The following is a 19,360-nucleotide window of genomic DNA, read 5'->3' as shown; positions in this document are numbered from 1 at the left end:
TTTTTTTTTTTTTTTTTTATCCTCTCCCTCCCCCAGTCTGTGCTGACATTATTGCAGTATATGATCAGCCCAGGAAAACAACTGTTTTTTTTTTTTTTTTTTTTTTTTTAAAGTACGCTTTATGTGTCCGAATGCAGTTGTTTGGGCAAGAAATCATAGTGCTTATGCATTTTCTCTCCTGTTGTCTCACTTGGAGAGGGCTGGGCCAGGCTGAGCTTAATACGCGTTGACATTTGGAGTGCACTGCTGGGCTGACCACTGTTCGATGTGTTGTATACATGTATTTATGATGGCACTGGTGCAAAAGAAGTACTATATTGTTTTATAAATCAAAAAGATTTAATGTGCAGACTTGAAACTTTATTTTCTATAAAAACTTCTTTTAAATATGTCCTTTTTCCATAGAAAGAATAATGTTTCATTTTGCTGATTGAATAATGCCGTATTCCAGTTCTTTCTCATAAGGGAAATGTCCAGAGGAATTAAGTTGGAAGATCACAGCCTTCTAAGTCTGTAATTTATAATGCTGTCATCCTTTTCTGGGATAGGAAGATTTGGAAAATACTGGGGTATTTGTGCAGTCAGAACTGGGCAACAGTTAATAGGCTCAAGTGATGAGCATTCCAGTGTATTTTCAGAGGTTTTGGTTTTCTTTTGGTTTGGTTTTCTTTTGGTTTGTCTGTTTGTTTGTTTTTTATGGGATGAAGGGTTTGGACCTTAAAAATCCGGATTACTAAAATTATGGTAAATTTACAAAACCATTTTTTGTGTGGCTAAATGAAGAACTGTTGTCTCTTCACTGATTGCCTAGTACTAAGGAGAAAAAGGTTTTCCACTGGTTTGTTAACGATGCATGATTTCAGCAAGACTTGTCTACGCTGGGGAGGAGTGATGATCAGGAACTCACTGAAAGCAGTTTCTTTGTTACATCAGTGCAGCGTACAGACAGGGAGAGCTATTTTGCAATGGCCTGTGCTATGCTGTGAAGGCTTAACCATGACTGAGTACTTTGTATTTCAGGGTGTACAGTGCATTTTGCACTTGGTGACATTATTTCCTCTTAGCTTCCTTGATGTTGTTGCAGGCAGCACTGGAAGAGGCAATTTCCTGACACAAAGGGTTATTCATCTTGGTCAGGATATTTTTAGTACAACAAAACCTCATGCTGCATTACAATGGAAATGTAATATGGTTATGAGAGATATGTGTAATTTTTTTGTTCTTTTTCTTTTTTCTTTTTTGTAGCAGGGAAATACCCGTTCTCCCTCAGTTACTGTATTGCAACTCCTATTTTGGCTTAAACGTCTGTTTTTGCACTGAGTACTTGCCCGGTATGATTCTGAGTTTAACTGTCCATGCACCCATGCATTTTTGAATTCTATTTTATCTTTATATTATAAGGTAATTCTGATGGTAAAACTGAATCCAAAGCTTATTTACTCATTAAATACATGAGAGGTGAAAGGGGACAGAAATCCTGAAATGCTAACAGTGCTCTACCCACAATGATTACTGATCTTTAACTACTTAACCAGGTGTCAGATACAGCTGGAAGGCGTTCTTCTTTCCAACATGGGCTAACAAATCTGGACTTCTGACACTGATGGGAGTTGTTTGCTTTTAATCATACATAAGTTACGCAAAGGCAAGTAAAGAGAGAAAATATTTACAGGTCTATTTCACCAGGAACAGTACTGTAGCGTTCAATTAGTTTGAAATCATGTTTTTTTAAATAACTGATTTCAACCAACCATGGATAATCTGCAAAGATAAATCATTTAGAAAAAAGTGGAAGTTCCAGTGCATGAGTGTGCAATGGAATCACAGGGGTGTTGTAGTTCAGGTGCATATTTTGTTGTTATTTATTTCAGTTTTTATTTTTATAAAATCAAATTGTAATCCAAGAGAAGGTGAGTTTTGTTGCTTACCTTGAAGAGCTCACCCAGTCTGTGAAGTGTTTTCTGTCCCAGCAAATCTACGTTCCAGAAATGGAAGCTGTCATGCAATTTTCCTGTGCAGGCAACAGAGAGAGTATAATTTGTCGTTGTTGCTGTTGGCTTCTTTACAGAAATTTAAATCTTTTTTTTCTGAGTTCCTTGACCATTGTGTGGGGTGATGAGCTAGCCTTGAAGCTGTAGCCAGAACAGCTGTACGCACTGGAAGATTTGTGTCAGTGGCATCCCGGAGGAGTGACAGAGCGGGGCAGTGGCCCGTTGTCTTAAACGTGCAACTTGTTTCGTTGGTTTCTTTTCCCAGTGGCCTTCAGGTCCACAGACAGTATTTGAAGGTGGTTAACTCCTTACAGGATGGCGGTGGCAAAGCAGGTCCTTAGCTAGCAGCATTTACCCTGCAGCTGCTTTCAGTTTTGCCTGGGCATTCCTTTATTCCCCAAACTCCGTCTTGGACGCTGCCTGCCAGGAGCATCAACTGGAGAGTACTGCAGAGATAGCGGTAGGTTACTGCCACATAGGTAAACAGCAGTTAGAGAAATTGCATGAAACTCAGTAATCATAAATGATGTTTTAGAAAGTGTTAAGCTGTGAGATGAAGGGCTTCGGATCTGCCCTAGGATTAAGCATCTGTGCAGCTGAAGTGTTGACATCCCCTTGTGCTATATGACGATCAGCTCATTGCTCTCGTTTCTCTTCTCCAAATCCTGAAGACAGAGCTTCCTTGAGAGGAGATGCTCAGGTCCACGTGGTGTTGCTCTGGTCTGTTAAATGAAGATGTGCAGAGTTCGTGCTAAATGTTTGCCAGTAAAATGACTGTCATTGCAATTGTACCAGACAAACCATTCTGATTAGTTTCTTACTTTTCCCTTGTACTTATGCTGTCCTAATACAGAGAGCTTCCTAGAGTGCTGACCTATAATGCAACCCATGAGGTGCTTTGCAGTTTTGGTGGTGCTTCAAAGTAGGAAGAAACTTCTGTGAAGAGGCTAAGAGGACGAGTAAAAATGGATGAACCTAAGCAAAAAACTATGTAGGCTGCTTTAATACTGGATAAGGATCTTTCTTTTGTGTACTTAATGAATGTAAGGACTATCAGGGATTGCTAATTGTGCAAATGAATCCTCCACTGATACAGGCATTGGAGTGTGCTGGGCTTTGCCGAGTGAGCTAATGTTATTTTTCTGTTAGATGTGCACATTCACCTCATCTCTTAGTGACTGGGGGTGACACTAACGGAAATTATCTTACCCCTACTGAAGAAGCTGAGATGTTTACTGACCAGACACCTAAAGGACAAGTTATGAGGAGCTGCAGATGAAAGTAAACAGTATATGGGCTACGGTTATACAGGTAATAAATACAAAGCACAGGACAGCGGTTGTTGTGGGGGGGAAAGATGTTCTGCGGATACCTGAACTGAACATGTTGAAATGTGGAATAGAGTAGTTAGAAAGGGGTTGTTTAAAAGAAAAAGTAATATTAGGTCTTTTTTGTTTGTTTGTTTTTGCAAGTGCTTCTAGTACTATGTACCAAGATCTGAGAAAATGATAGCAAAACACTTACAGAGCATAACTGGTCATTTTCCTTCCCACAATAACTGGTCATTTTCCTTCCATTGCAACACAGCTGAGCCATCAGTGTTCCTCCATTGTTTGATGAAGGGTTATGGTCTTGTTTTTCAGCAGTCTGCAGTGATCCAGGTTAACTGCAAAATCTTACGCTTGATTTTTTTTTTATAATTTTTTTAAATTCTCTGAACAGCTCGCACTCAATGAATTATTTACCATTAAAGCTAACTTGGAAAAGTTTTGTTTTCCAGTAATCAAGTCCCAGAGTCTTTCTTGCCCAAGGTATGGAAGCGGCTGATTTAGAAGTTCGTTTACACTACTGAAGATTAAATACAAAATGCTAAAGAACCATACTGAATTTGAAACAGAACTAGCAGTAATTGAAGTTCTTATTCCAGAGCCCTCGTTAGTGTCTCAGTCTGATCCTCCAGGAATATGTGGTCAAGATTCTTTCTTTTTTCTTTACTATACAAGTGTAAGTTCCTTCATTAATTGCATTTGCAATGATGCTCATGTGATCGTCATTTAAGGATAAGTAACCTGGATATGAGTATTCCAGAAGCTCCTTATCTTTATACCAGCTGTCATAAGAAAAAACAACAGACATTAAACTATAAAATATCAAGTACAATGCAAAACATTTGTTAGCTGTCCTCTCAGCTAATAAGTTTTGTTCAAATAAGTGCATTGCAGCACAGATGGGACTTGAACAAAAATGACGTTAAGTTTTACTATCTCTTTGAGGTAGATGATGGCAGATTTAACAGTGCATTATCCTGAGTAATCTACGAGTTGGAATCCTATTGAAAGTGAATGGGAAATTGGGTTCTGAGTCTAAACTAACCCAGGGACTTGGGCATATTTCTCTCAGTTTTAGATACATCTAGAAATAACACACTCCTATACTAGTAAGAGTTAGCAAGCTAGTGAATGGATAAACATAAGACAGTTTTTTTGCAGAATATGGGCCAGTAACTTTGACTTGCCCAGAGTTATCCAATTAAAATTAAATATCACAGTTATCCAAATAAAATATCCAAAAATAATACTTCACAATGTTATAATACTTCACAATGTTATAAACAGTATTTGCACATTCCCTTCTCACAGTTAACGTGCCACCCCTCTTTCTACTCAGAGTGCCAACTGAAAGAGTCACATGCTGCAGAAGACAAATGGCAGTCTTACGAACAATGTTTTGTCATACGCCCTCACTCTTCCTCCTTTTGTTATGTATGCTGCAAAGTGTCCTAAAGGACTGAAATAAATGACAGCACTTACTAAACTTTGCCTTTTTTATGAATGATCTTCTTTCCACAGCGGAAGGTGACATTCCTGCCTTCGGAAACAGTCTTGGTTTTTGTCCTTGGTGGGGGCAGAGTAGGAGGAACCGTTGGAAAGGGGAATTCTGTCCACCGAATTTGAGAGAAAGAAATGACGAATGTTAGCACATCTCATTACCAAGATTCAGTCATCCCCAAACACTTTCATAGCATTATGTTATCACCTAAGGAATCTTAGAAGTATTTGTTAAAAATACTTCCTATTGAACAGTTCTTGGATAGACATTTAACCTTGTTCATATGCAAAGATAACTAGCTTATGGCATGTAAACTGACACAGATGGATAAAAAGCAACTTGCTCATTTCATATACAAGGAAAAAGAAGTTCTGTTTATGAACAATCACCTAGAATGCATGGGTTTGTAGCTATCTTACTGCATTTTTGCATTATTCTGGTCTAAAAAACCACCTCTGTACTGGTGAGATACTAATTTTATATGGTGCAACTCCTAAAGGGCAGCAGGTTTTATCTAGAACTCAGTTCCACAGCTGCAGTAAGTTCACATGATCCTGTATTAGTTCCTTGTCTGAATTAATAAAACTGAGAGACTAGACAAGGTTAACATATTTTATCTCCTTTTCTGTGGAGCAGCTCAAGTCCAGCTGTGCTTTAGATGTCATTTGTTTTGTCCTTGTCCCATCACTGCATCGGGTACTGTACTGCATCTCTTATCTCTCAATTTAACACACCAGCATCACTTCCTCAGCTAGGTCCAAACGGGAAGCAGTCTGAGGCACATGGAGTAGTTGTGTGTTCAGAAACTCCCTAGCATTGGTTCAATTAAACTAGGGAAGAACGGGACAGTTCAATGGTCTAGTCCACAAATATTTCAACATAATAACCGAGTCCTAATTCCAAGCCTTGATTTGGCTCAGATGCATAGGAGGGCATCTCTGCTATGCTTCTCAGAGCTGGGTGGGGCTAGTCACTTGCATCGTCTGGTCTCTGGTGTAAAGATCCTGCCTACCCCTGCAGCAAGGGCTGCTAAGCTTTACCTCCTCCCTCTGCAACCCCCCCCCCCCCCAAAACCCCAGAAGAAAAGTTATGGTACTGTAGCAGAAGTCACAGGTGGAGGGACAGTGCTTTTTCATCAGCTTCCTGCGTGTCTCGCAGAAACCTTTTCGTGCCCATGATGGGCACATAAATAATCTGTCTCTGCATCCTGGAACAGAAAGAGACAAGGCATTAGAGCAACTGGTGGGACAGACTGTTCCCTCTCCCTCGAAGAAATAATAAAGTGACATTTCACCAAAATCAGATTGCTCAATGTAAACGATAGTGCTGAGAGGGGAAGGGAACTAAAAAGGGAGTAAAATAAATAGAGCAGGAAGCCTTTACTAGAAGAACGGGGGGTAGATACTGTGCTACTTTAGCACAATACCATCAGTGATAAAAACAGAGCAGCGTTTGAAGAGTGGCAGGCAAATGTTCTGGACCTCCAGAGCATCTTCCCACAGCCTGTCTGGATTGCAGAGCTCTGTTATGTTCTGGTAACAGCCCAATCCAGCCAAGAGAATAATTGACAGCTGTTTGCCTTCTCCCTTTCTTTGCATGCAAGCTTTTCCCTTCCCTTCATGTTAGCAAATGTCCAAAAGCATTGTCGGGACTCTCCATGGCTAAAATTAGCCTTTTGTCTTGGGTGACGCACAGTACAAGGTACAAAAGCAAGGCTCAGAGTATGTGCCCAGAGGTGGTGCTGGGCTGCAGCACAACAATCTAGATGTAAGGAGACGCTGCGGTGCCTGTGCTGGAGTTGCTCAGCGCAGGCTGAGGATGTAAGGTTTGAGGGGTCAGTCAAGCGGCTTTCAGACCTGCTGTGGGGGAAGGTGGGAGCATGAAGCCTGCAAGATACCCCACAGTAACGTATTTGTGGCTGGCCTTCTGTCTTTGACATGTGAAACTATCAGTGCCAGAAACAGACAATGCTACACCTCCTTTTAGTTCCACTTTGCATAAAAAAGGAATAGGATTCCTCCTGGATACTGCTCCCTGGCTTATAGCCTAGTCCTGCCAAATCCCAAGCACAACCCTGCCTTCCTTACCATAAAGCCTGTGAATACCCCAGACTTCATCTTGAGAGATGGTCTTTTTCCCAGTCAAAGTGGCATTGATGTGCATGAGGGCATTGGGGTTCAGGGAGTGCATGAGTCCTAAGGCATGGCCTATCTCATGAGCTGCTACGTGTACCAGATCTGTGAGCCAAACACCTGGAAGAGAAATGGAAAAAAAAAGCTGACTGTGGTAAAGTACATTTGCTAATCCTGGTGTAAAACCAGAGGAAATATTTTAGCACTTAGAAGGTGTGGTCTTAGGAAAGGCTGCCCATTTTCTTCTCTGTAGCTGCTTGGGTGCAGTCAAGCCAATTATTTATACGCACTTCTAATTTGATCAGCAGTTCTTGCCAGACTATAGGAGGACTGCTCTGAAAGAGCAATGTTTGAAATGGGGCCAAGTGCCCTGTAATATTCACATCCTCCTGGCAGCTTTCTGCTGCTTTGTTCCTGCAGCCCTGAGTTGTAACTGGAACTGACTGCCTGGGGGTGAGGCTGCTAGCTGGAACGCTCCAGCTTAAAAAAGCCTCCAGCTGACTTCTGCTTGTGGGGCTGAACCGAAGCTTCTCGGTAGCACCTTGAAGTCCGCTTCCAGACAGGATGGATTTTAGCTGAAGGATGACTCAAAAGAGGTGCTATTATTACTGACACCTATCCTGGTATCTTGCATAATGAGAGGCCACAGCAGTATCGCACAATTCCTGTGTTGAATCCAACTGCTTATGGAAAGAGAGCGTCTGAAGGGGGTAGCTTGCACATGTGCTTAACTTATCAGCACATTAAACAGGAATCCTTAGTCAGTGGATTTTTTTGGCTCTTAAAGACTTCTGCTAAATCTCACTGACGTGACTTGGAAGAACAATAATTTTATTCTACTTTTTTTCCATCCTTTGAGCCAATACCTGAGCTAGCTCAGCTTTGGGCAGAGATGCAGTAACTGGAACGAGTACTACTAGCCCCACATTCGCCTTCTGAAGTCAGAAGTGTTATTACTGTTTTACAGAAGTGGCTGAATTGTATGCAAATCAGCTGCTGAACTATCTGCAATAAAAGCATGGAATTGGGCTGCTATGGTAGAGAATCTGGCAGAACTGGCACTCAGGACAAAGGTCTAAATCTTAGAGGCATCATCAACGTTCTCCCTGAGATACATAGTACCTTTTTTCCAGCTGAACCGGGTATTTCCCAATATCCAGTATTCATGGTCATCAAAATGGATTTCTCCGTTGGGTGGGAAGAAGGCATGGGCAAGTTCCCCTGTTGTTCCATCGAAGCAGTGGTGAATGAGAGACTCTAGACAGTCTGTGTGATTGATGGAGTAGAAGCCTATGAGAAAGGAAACAGATTTAGTGTATCTAGCAGGAAAGCCCATCCAGGACAGAGACATGTAAACTTGTGGTTTACTAAGAAATCTGTTGCTGTATCCCACTTTTTTTTTTTTTTTTTTTTTTTCAACTTACAAACACAACAGGAAAAATAAATGCAAAGAAACTGTTGTGAGGCAAACTAGGCTCAGCCCAGTGATGACCTTGGATTTGGAGCTGTCCCCAGTGCACACTAAGGAATCTATTTTTCAGAAAGGAATGCTCAGTGCTCTTTGCAAAATCACAAGGAAACTTTGTTTTTTTTTTTTTTTTGAGTGAAGTTGGACAGTGTGATGATAACCCCAAGATTCAGGACAGCGAGATGATAACCCCAGGATGCAATCATTCAATTTTACATGCAAACGAACAAACAGCCTTACAGTTGCAGCTGCTTGCTGACTTTTTGCTAGCACCACAACAGCTTCACAATGCACCCTGTGTCCACTGGCATGGGGCCACCTGGAGCTCGCAAGTGGTAGCAGGACAGGCCCCTGGGAAGATTTATCATGTGCTTGGAAGTAGCCTCATGCAACAGCAGACTGAACTGCTTATTGCGAAACACTGGAAACTCTTCTTGTTACTTCAATATTGCTGCCATCTGCACAAGAAATAATTACTGCACACAGGCCATAAATCCCAGGGAGAATGTACAGCTGGGTTTGAGACGGAGCAGATAGGAGCTCAGTGCTAACGTTCTTCTAGGCCTGAGAAAGTCAGGAGGTGACTTGTGCGTGGTGGTAGGGGCAGAAGGACAGGAAGAAGAGGACAGAGCAGCAGACAGACAGACGGCGCACACAACAGCCTCCTGTCAGTGCAGGCAGCTGTGCAGCTCACCTATTTTCAGGTCACTATCTATGTGGCGTGGCACTTCTCTGAAGCTGAACGGTGAAACCTCGCTCCACATCCGGAACGCAGCTGCTAGCCCCTTGCGTGTGTCCCTGGCATTTATGAGGTTTCTCGGGAAGGAGAGGATTCTGCAGGGACACAGAACAACCTCAGGAAAATGCTTGTCCCTCCCCACATGTGAGACAAAGGCTCTCAGGGCTGCATCAGGCAATCAAGTCTTTCCATGCACTCTAATAGGTTCACACAGGAGTAGCTTGGACTGGATATTAAGAATATTTTAGACAAGGTTCTCTTGGAAATCCACTTTATCCTAACACCTGTCTGTGGTGCAGCGCTGCTGGAAGAGAAAGCAACTGCCTTCCAGCATCAGGTAACAACTCCTCCCATCACCGCAGTTACAACGCACACGCACGTGCTGAGCTATAATGCTCTTAGGCAGAACTTTTGAAAGAGGGCTCCAAAGGTTTGGGAGCAAAACAAGAGATTTCCTTTGAAAAATCTCATCACTTGGGAGAGAAACTAAGGCTTTCGCTTAGGCTGAAGGTACAGATACAGCTGAACTGTAAGAAAATCTAGTGAAGGATGGCAGAACCCCTGTCTATACCACAATAAGGTACACAAGGCTCCTAGAAACCTACCTTACCCCAAAAGCAGATCTGCATTCAGCAAATTGCCTGCAGTGCAGCAATTGGGATGCTTTCAGGAATCTGACAAGACCTGCCAGCCCAGCCCTGCTGCCTATCTGCTGGGGATGGCGGCTCTCCCTCGAGAGCTCTGTTTGGGGCTTGCTCTGTACTTTAAAGGAGAGGCTGGAGTCAGCAGCCTCATTAAAAAGGCCTTTGTTAGCACATTAGGCATTGGGAAAAAAATGATTTGGCACCATTGTTTCCCAGAAGATGCATGGCTCTGTTAGCCAGCAGGAATCAGCTGGCCTCTCCAGTCAAACTTCCAGGACTCCTGACAGCCTGAGCTTTACCAGGACAGCCCCATTCCACCTGCCAGGGCTCGTCTTCTGAAACTGCTTCCAAGGGGATTCCCAAACCTTGCTCTCTCTGAGCTCACACTAGCTCTCCTGAAAACATTCACCAATGCCATAGATATTTTCCCAGAGAGAAAAATCATCTGTCCAGGATGCTGCCACCACAGCTCAACAAACAGTTTCAGGGGCTGTTCAGCCACTGTTGAATGCAGGAAGCGTGCTGCCCTGAGGCTAAGCACCACACGGGATTTAACAAATCTAATGCTAGCAGTACAGCCAGGCAGCAACGTGAAAGTTCAGTGTGAAAATCCACAGCAGTCCATTAGGTCTGACTCTGAGTAACAGCCTGCTCGTTGGTAGCACCAGCACTACACACACACACAGCTCCACCGCTATGCTCAACAGCCACTTTCACTGGCAGAAAAGTCTGAAAACAGTGGGGTTAGTATTCACTCACCCTAGAACTGCCAAAGGCTTTTTATTGTTTATTAGTAACCTGAGAGTTGGTGTGCTTTCCGGAAGACAGCCGGAAGAAAGTGATTCCTAAAAGCACTCAACACTAATGGAGCTCCATCCTCCTGAAATCACAGAACCTTTCAACAGCAATTTCCCTCAGTGATGACTTAGGTTCAGATGGAGTTCTTCTAAAAATAACAGCACAGCAGAGCCAGTTTCAATTCCTTACCTTCTGCGGGCAGCCCTAGCTCTGGGAAGCCTCAATTTGCCCCCTAACAGTTTTACTGTTAGTCTCAGCTTGCTGCCACATGTGCTACTTGCTTCTAACACAGTGGGGATGCTCAGCACACAGCCAAGGTGAGAGGTGGACATTAGTAGAAAAAATTCCTGCTTTAGAGCACCTTTAGCAGCTATCCACTCACTGACAAATGGATTAGCAGTATTCGTATGGTTAATATCATGCCCACGGTCACTTAGAAAGATGTAAGGGCTGATGCAAGTCCATACTTGTAGGTCAGGTTGAAGTGATCCCACTTCAAGTGCCCCGGTGTGATCGTGTATCGCTTTCTCCGTGCTGGAGGCTGAGGTGGGAAAGCTGGGCTGTACAAAGCAGAGGTGCTTGCTCCACGAAGACCAGGTGATGATGTGGCACCTTCCTTAAAAGACAAAACAGGAGGTTGAAGGAGGTGGGAGAGACTGCAGGATAGAACAGCACAGAAGAAAACCTACCAAGTGTGGGGCACGTGGTGGCTGGGGAACACGGGCAGCCCTCCCTCATGGTGTCCAGGAGAAGGGACTGGCACACCGGCTGCTCAGTGCCTGTCAGAGCACACTGAACAAAACCAAGGCAGAGCAAAAGAGGGGCTTTGCTATGAATTCCTGGGGTATCACTAAGGTGCAAGAAGGGAGCAGCACCCCTCGGTGCTGGCTCCCAGAGCATCGGTGCTGTAGGTTCCCCTGAGCTGTTGCATAACTCCAGGACAGGGCACTGCAGCTGCTCCTCTCCTGGAGAGCAGCGCAGATGGAACAGAAACAAGGCCTCAGACAGCTTCTGGCCCCAGCAGAGCTGCAGCTCTTCCTGAAAAGCCCTCGTTTCCTTTCCACTTTGCTGTTGCTCTCCAGCCTAACCGCAGAAGAAATGAAGCACCGGATAAATGAGTCAAACAGGCAACCCTTTGTGCGAGAGCTCTTTATAAAGCTGGGCTGTGGATCTGAAATGCTTTCAAAGTAAATTGGAGCCCTGGAAACCCTGGAGTGCATTTAAAGCCATCACACAGTAAAAGACATCACATTTGGTGGCATGCCTGACTCCACCTACAGCAGCAGAGGTAAAAGAATGAGACCAGCATAGATCCCTGGAAGTCCACCTGCTCTGCTTCCTTTTTCAGGAGGAAGACACCGAATGTCTCTGGGTCATCTTTGCTCCTGAGGCACCGAGACCAACACTGCAGTATGTACAGTGGCAACAGTACAAAAGCTGCACCAGTCTGAGTTTGTCCAACCTCCCAGCACATCCTACAGAAGTCTGCATTTTACACATGGAACAGCTAAGGCTTGGAGAGGCAAAACAGCAGATCCCTATCCTACAGCAAGCCAATGGTAAGGAAGGACAGGAAGCCAGAAGCTGCAGCTGCCAGACACTGCTCAAATCGCTCCATGACTGCAGCTAGTCATGACTGGAGAAAGGCTGAGGGACTCTATCCCAACAGGAAACCAGTTTCTTCTGCTAATGTCTGCATGCTGCACTGGCTTCTGCTTGCTCTAATCTCAGCCTCTTTCTTTTCTGGGACAGCCTTCTATTGTAGCCCGTCTGTCAGCACAGCCAAGGGCCTGACTCACAATTTGGGTTCATCAGAGCAAATGTAAGGCATGCAAAGGCCACACAGTGTCACCTATGGCACAGAGAGACACTAGCTATCGTACCTTCAAAGCTGCAAGCTTTTGGCAGGGCATTATTTGATCACAGTTCTGGGAGCCTTCCAATGCCAATTTGCTCTTGAACGAGCACTCGGGGTCACTTCTCCCTTTTAACCTTTGTCACCTAGTTTGCTCTACGCTGGGGCCTGTCTGGATAACCTGTATTTCTTGGTAGGCTCAGTTCTGCTGGAGCTGTAAGAGAAGCCTGGAGAAGATTAGCTCATAATTATGGGATAGTAAGGTATTATCCTCCTTTTTGCAACTCTTTCTAGTAGGGTAGAATTTGGCAAATCCTACCTTATGTTCTTCTGTTCCTTTCTCTTTGATCCCTTGCCAGCACAGGGCCTGACTGCACGCTCGTTCTGGCATCACCAGCCCAGGACTGCTGGTACTGGGAATTCCTGCTCTGTCTGCAGGCTCTGACTCAGGAGTCTTGATAAGGGGATGAGGTCAGACATTAACACCCTGTGGTAGCTGTCTGTTTGTGATAGATCCCCCTGCTCCTTAGCAAAGCCAGCAGAACACAGATCATTTCTTTCTGGCCTCTGTATGCACAGCCCAACTGGTGCTATTTCCACTTTGTGATAGCACTGAGCCACCAGCTGCAGGGCCTGAGTGATGAGCACTGCTTCTGCCTTCTCTGCCATGGGGCTATAAATTGCACCAGTGTAGGGTATAAGAAGACAGTCAGCTTTTCAACTCAGAACCAATGCCTAACACACATGCTGCAGCTCAGGTTTAAGGTTCTGACAGAAACGGGAATGATCTAGTTAAAAATTACACAGTGTAATTTGGATCAAAGGATCTGTCTGGATGCCAAAGAGCCGAGACTATGGGAATATTCAGAACTGGAGAAGAGGTCAGCAATTCCCAGGAGGAAGCCCACTCGACTGTGGAGTAAGGTCTTAAGTATTCAAAAAGTTTGGGACATGCCGCAAGAAGGACAGATGTTTCAACTCCCTCAACAATTTCAACAAACACTAAAATATACACAGATAAAGGCAGACACTGGTCAGCATCCCTCGTCTATATTGTTCACCCCGGGCAGTCAGGCCTCCATTAATTTACTTCACTGAACTGTAATGAATGTAATTCTTTCCTCTCTCTCTCCTAGTTGTGCAGTTCCCCACTCAAACTAAACAGCAACACAACTCTGTGGCTCAGAACCAAGTTAAGAAGAGCCCTGAATACATGATGCAAATGAGGGATGCTACTGCCAGGGTCATCATAAACACAAACAGCAGGAAGTGATAAAAGCTCTTGAATTGTTTCTTTTTATAAAATTGAAAGAGGAAATTAAGCTAAAAGTGAAGATTAAGATCAACCTCTGAGAGTCCCAGAGTCCTGCTACAGCTCCACCCGAAGCCGAGTCTGTCCCAGCTTATCTTATTAACAGATAGGCCCTGAAAGAGTTAACATAGCTACTACCTTCTGTAGGTCCAGCACCAACTCCCAGTTTCAATCTTACACCATGAGCCCTGCCTCTGGAGTTCCTAGGAATCTCAGCTGCTGCAGAAACCAGAATGTGTGTGTGCCACATCACAGTGGGCTGGGAGAGCAGAGGTGCTCAGGAGAGCTCAAGTTCTGAGGGCAAACACAAAGCTTTTGTGCAGGCACCACTTGGCCGTCTGCAAGCTGTGTACACACCTCTAGCAATCTGATTTCATTTAGATGCATCCTCTCAGGATCCTTTGCAAAAAGCAGCTTGAATAGACATAAATCTGGTTGCCTTACTTACACATCGGTTAGATTGCTTCCTGAATTTATCAGTCTTCTAAAAACAACACACACACACACACGATATCCCCACTCCCCTTCCAAGCTTTTTACAGTGTGATCTTTTCCCTACCTGACTCTTCTGAACAGCAGCTCCAGCTGGATCTCCCATGACAGCCAGCAAAGCCACCACAGGGAATATGCACAAAAATCCCACGAGGGTCCGATAGCCATTGCTCTTCTTGTCCACTGAGAGGAAGCTGAAGCTCTTCTTTCTGCTTGCAGAAAGTTGTTCTATTTGTTCCATGTCAGTCTTTAGTACTTTTTAGAGGGAGATGAGAGCTCCTAAGGCATCCCCTTTGCAGAATGCATTGCTAATCCTTTTGCTCACAGTTGCATCTGGAGCATTTGTGAGGAGTCCTGCAGCTACTGCCAGAGCTGTGCAGAACCACGAGAGTTTCAGAAAAAAAAAGGAAAGGAAAAAAAAAAAAAAAAAAAAAAAAAAAGCTGACTTTACATTAAGCCTCTTTCCAATGTGCCAAAAATTCTCATTCTCTTAGCCTCTGCCAAGCAGTATCAGATTACTGCAGCTGAAAGTTGGGCTGGTGGGGAAGGAGCAAACTGAAACAAGCTGGGATGGACATGAACTCTTCTCTTTAACTGCCTGTATAATCAGCAGAGGACAAATCTGCAGTTGTCAGCTTTATGTAATGAAGAAATTGGGGGAGGGGGCAGAAAAAGGAATCCAGAAACCAGCATCATGCCCGCGGAATGCTTGCTCACAGTGCTCTGTGGTAGCGGAGCTGTCATTTGTCACAGCCTGGCTTCAGGAGCAGAATGAAAAAGGAGATGCTGGGCGAGAGCAAGAACCTTTTCTCCACTCTGGAAATTTTGGTCGGGGAGTTTACAAACTCTGATCAAAGTAAACATCAGCTCCCTCATCCATGAAACTTGGCAAGTGACTCCTGCACATTCCTTGTGTACTTGGGAGTGACCCAGTAAGGGGTGTTATGCTCAGAGAGAGGAATATTCATTCACAATCATGCTGTTTGGGGTACCTCAGCTCAAGCACCGCAGACAGACTTGGAGAAGGAAGGTGGCCAGTTTGCCTAGAGCAGCTGGAGCCTTTAAGACACCTCTGGGTTGTGGGCTTGAGTCAGTTTGTGACTTTTTAAAAGCTTACTCAGAAATTCTCAGGTCTTCATTTCTGCCTGGTCACGGAGCACTGGACACTTGGCACTTCGGAGGTGGGGTCCTCAGCTGGACAGCTCTGACCAGGCAGAGGAAAGGAACTCACTGCCATCTCCCACCTCCAGCAAAGGCAGGGAGCGGGCAGTTCTGGTGCCAGTAAGAAACATTCCTAGGACATATCTGAAAGACGGAAAGGTTTCAGAAACCTCTTGTACATTAAGTAATTACAAATAATCTAATTTGACATTTTTTTCCTAGTTCATAATCGGGTTTGTGACGTTTCAGAGTGTTCACGTATTTTGGGACTAAAGCTGGCCCAGACTTCTTAAACAACTCAGAATAAAGATGACCAAAGAGCCCGTGCGTAGTTCCATGAACATTTTCTTTTCCAGTTTTTACCAAACTCCCCCCCAGACAAGAACCACGCTTTCTGCAGAGTGGGCAAAGCACAGGAGTTGTTCAGACACCAGGACAGAAGGAGCAGTAACACGGAAGGCAGTTTCACATAGAACTGGGAGGAAAGGGCAGAAAGCAAGGGGACAGGGCTCTAACACCTACAGACCAAAGCAGCTGAACTGCATCAGTCTGAAATCCTGCCTCATCTCAGCTGTTAGCTGCCACTTTGCAGGGAGTTACACCGCATCCCAGTAGCACAGCTGTGGAACGGGACATGCCTGTGCCTGAGCACCCCCAACCCGTGCTTTCTTTGGAGCCCCCAAGTGGTGCAAATGCACCTTCGATGGCTTTTAAGACCAGAGAATGAAGCAAGAAACTGGTAACTGAGCAGCTCCGCAACTCAGCAGTGTCTCAGGCACCTGAAGCGGTTTCTGTAAGTCTGCAGACTGCAGACGACTGATAGAGAAGGGGAATCTTGAAGCAGAGACCTGCCTTGGAATGTGACTGAAACTTTAGCCAAGAACTTTTCTCCAGTAAAGTAGTACTGGCTCAGAAGAAATACTGCTAGCAAACACAGTTCTGGAAGAACATTGAGTTTCAGTCATGCAACTGCACAACAGCAGTAAGTGCACTTGCCCTTCATAAGGCTCGTACAAGTCAGCGCTGTCTGAAAAATGTACCCTGTGCAGTGTTACGTGTAGCCTCTCCTCCTGCCAGAGTGTCTGAGTGTCTCAGTCTCTGAGCATTTAGCTTCATATCTGTCCTGAGGGCAGGGCAGCGCCGTTATCTGCACCTTACCTGCACTTGTGGTCAGTGCTGAGACCGCAGCACTGTGTAGGAGGCTTTCTTGTGGTCAAGCAGGAATCTCACAGAGCAGGAGCCTGAAACCAGGACTTCCAAGCACCCCGTTAGTGCCTTTCTGGTCCTGAAGATGACAGGTGGACCTGGGTTTTAAAACATGAATTGAGAACTCACAAACACATAGCCTGAGGGACCTAAGAATTTCCTTTGTCCCCCTGTAGAGAAAGCAAAGGTTTTTATATGATACATGTCTTGGTTCAGATCCCCCCCAAAAGCTACGATCTAGATCTTTAATAAAAGCACGTTCTGGAGAACCTCGCTGTTTCTGAAGCCTTTCTCAGGTGTTTCAGACAACTCCCCAGACTCATTCCTAGGAACAAGTGTTGCTCCATGCCAAGGGCAAGAGGACAGTCAAAACTCAAGTTTTACCTTTGGTTCTTTAAAGCTGAAAATATTCTCCATGATTTATCAGGCAGCCCGACCCATGAAAGGACTGCCTTTATACAAGGGTGGAGAAGTGCAGTTGTGACTTTGGAGTTCTACTGAATTTTGCTGGTCTCAGGTTCTGAAGCATGGATATTTGGCTTGGACTACAGGCAAGGACTGTCAGCCTGACTATATTTGGACAGGAAAACATTCCTGGCTTTGGCTTCTGCACAGCGTCGAAGTGCAATGGAACACTTTACAGTCTGAGGGAATCCATATGGTGTAATGGGGAACAGGAATGGAAGGCGAGGGACAGAGCGGGGTTGGTTTGCTGTCAGCAGCAGTGATGAGGACATGGATACCATCTTCAGGGAGCTGTGATTTTCTGCACAGTTGTGGATCTTATCTGGAGATCTCTGCATGCAATAAAAGTCACATGAAAAAGCAGTTTGTAAACAGCTGTCAGAGGGGAACAAATGCTGCACCAAACCTACGGTGTCAGCTGGAGACTTGGGGGAAAGAAAGAATCAGATCATTTGCCCCACACAACACAGCTCCCTTGTTAAAACACCTCAGCCTCAGTTTGCTCCTTTCAATCTTAGTTGCCAAGATGTTCAGTTTAAAATGAGCTGCCATATAACGCACAATATTGTGTTGGGTCTGTCTGAGCTGGAGTCACCTTTTCCCTGCAGCAACCCACACAGTGCTGTGCTCTGCACTCGTAGCTGGAACAGCACTGATATCACTCAAGTGTTGTGTCTATTGCTGCATAGTGCTGTCACAGCATCAGGACTCCTTCCAAGCCCCCAGGAGGCTGAGGGTGGGCAAGTGATGGGGAGGGAACATCGCCAGGGCAGCTGACCTAAACCAACCAAAGGGATATTCCATAACACCTGATGTCACACTCAGCAATAAAAAGGGGGCTCTTAGGGGGAGGGGGCTGTTCCTCCTGAACAACCACTACACGTTTTGAGGCCCTGCTTCCTAGGACGTGGCTGAACATTGCTTGTTAATGGGAAGTAGAGAATATATATATTTTTTCCCTCTCTCTGTGCTTCCGTGCGGACTTATTGTTTCTTTTGTTTCTTTTTCTTCCCATTCCCTTTCCCTTTAATTAAACCTTTCTCATCTCAAACCTCGAGGTCTCTGTGTTGTATTTTCTCTTTGAGGAGAGGGGGAGTGAGAGAGCGGTTGTGGTGGAGCTCGGCTGCCCACTTGAGCGAAACCACCACATGGGGGCACTTTTTGATGGGAGAAAGTGGTTCCGTACGCATTTTCTGAGGTCCTATTTAAAATTCAGGTCAGTGTTCCGGTTAGGGTTACGTTTAGGGTTGTTTGGAAAGAGCAAAAACAGAAAGTCCAGTGGCATGTGGGGCTGCGTAAAGGCTCCCCTGGGGAGTTCAGGTGTACCCAAAGCCTTCCGTTGGGGGCACTTCTTGATGGGAGAAAGGGGCTCCATACTCGTTTTCTGGGGTCCTATTTTAAATTTGTCTCAGTGCTCCAGTTACAGTTACATTTAGGGTTGTTCGGAAAGAGCAAAGACACAGAGTCCAGTTGCATGTGGGGTTGCATAAAGTCTCCCCTGGGGAATTAAGGTGTACCCAAAGGCTTCCACTGGGGGCACTTTTCGACTGGAGAAAGTGTTGTTGTACGTGTTTTCTAGGGTCCCACTTGGGGTTTGGCTCAGTGCTCCGGTTACGGTTATATTTAAGGTTGTTCGGAAAGAGCAAAGACACAGATTCCTGTTGCAGGTGGGGCTGCTTAAAGGCTCCCCTGGGGAGTTCAGGTGTACCCAAAGCCTTCTGTTGGGGGCACTTTTTGATGGGAGAAAGTGGCTCCGTACGTGTTTTCTGGGGTCCTATTTAAAATTTGTCTCAGTGTTCCAGTTACGGTTACGTTTAGGGTTGTTCAGAAAGAGCGAAGGCACAGAGTCTGGTTGCATGTGGGGTTGTGTAAAGGCTCTCCTGGGTAGTAAAGGTGCACCCAAAGGCTTCTGTTGGGAGCACATCTTGATGGGACTAAGTGGTTCCATATGCGTTTTCTGGGGTCCTATTTAAAACTTGGGTCAGTGTTCCAGTTAGGGTTACGTTTAGGGTTGTTCAGAAAGAGTGAACACAGAGAGTCCAGTTGCATATGGGGCTGCATAAAAGCTCCCCTGGGGAGTTCAGTTGTACCCAAAGGCTTCCACTGGGGGCACTTTTTGATTGGAGAAAGTGTCTCTGTACATATTTTCGGGTTCCTATTTTAAATTAGTCTCAGTGTTCCGGTTAGGGATACATTTAGGGTTGTTCAGAAAGAGCGAAGACAGAGTCCGGTTGCATGTGGTGTTGCGTAAAGGATCCCCAGGGGAGT

The 19,360-nt window shown here is 45.0% G+C and overlaps 1 protein-coding gene across 2 annotated transcripts; it reads right to left on the bottom strand.

Annotated features, from left to right (window-relative positions):
* Positions 1–51: 51 nt before the first annotated feature.
* On the bottom strand, positions 52–14,992 carry MMP23B (matrix metallopeptidase 23B). Of its 2 annotated transcripts, XR_014318904.1 has the most exons (9): positions 14,328–14,992; positions 11,069–11,217; positions 9,115–9,254; positions 8,075–8,242; positions 6,908–7,072; positions 5,917–6,027; positions 4,802–4,928; positions 3,516–4,101; positions 52–2,713 (listed from the first exon to the last, which is right to left on the bottom strand). XR_014318904.1 is itself a non-coding variant. In XM_082776907.1 (8 exons), the coding sequence occupies exons 1-8, from the start codon at positions 14,499–14,501 to the stop codon at positions 3,927–3,929; spliced, it is 1,209 nt and encodes a 402-aa protein (XP_082633033.1). In that variant the 5' UTR covers positions 14,502–14,992; the 3' UTR covers positions 52–3,926. The 2 variants fall into 2 exon arrangements, 1 of the variants encoding a protein (XP_082633033.1); XM_082776907.1 differs by having other exon boundaries at positions 52–4,101.
* Positions 14,993–19,360: the final 4,368 nt, after the last annotated feature.

The sequence above is a fragment of the Aythya marila genome (assembly GCF_965140915.1).
Source record: "Aythya marila genome assembly, chromosome: 21".
Classification (NCBI taxonomy): Eukaryota; Metazoa; Chordata; class Aves; order Anseriformes; family Anatidae; genus Aythya; species Aythya marila.
The sequence above is the reverse complement of the archived record's forward strand: the minus strand, read 5'-3'. Positions and strand labels throughout refer to the sequence as shown.

Bases quoted from the DNA above. Each gene is read 5' to 3' on its own strand.
- MMP23B (XM_082776907.1), bottom strand. From the start codon at position 14,501: ATGGAACAAATAGAACAACTTTCTGCAAGCAGAAAGAAGAGCTTCAGC. The intron at 7,073-8,074 runs GTACTATGTATC...TTTCTCTTCCAG, and splicing joins CCGGTTCAGCTGGAAAAAAG to GTGTTTGGCTCACAGATCTG. The intron at 6,028-6,907 runs GTAAGGAAGGCA...TTTCTGTTCCAG, and splicing joins GGGTATTCACAGGCTTTATG to GATGCAGAGACAGATTATTT.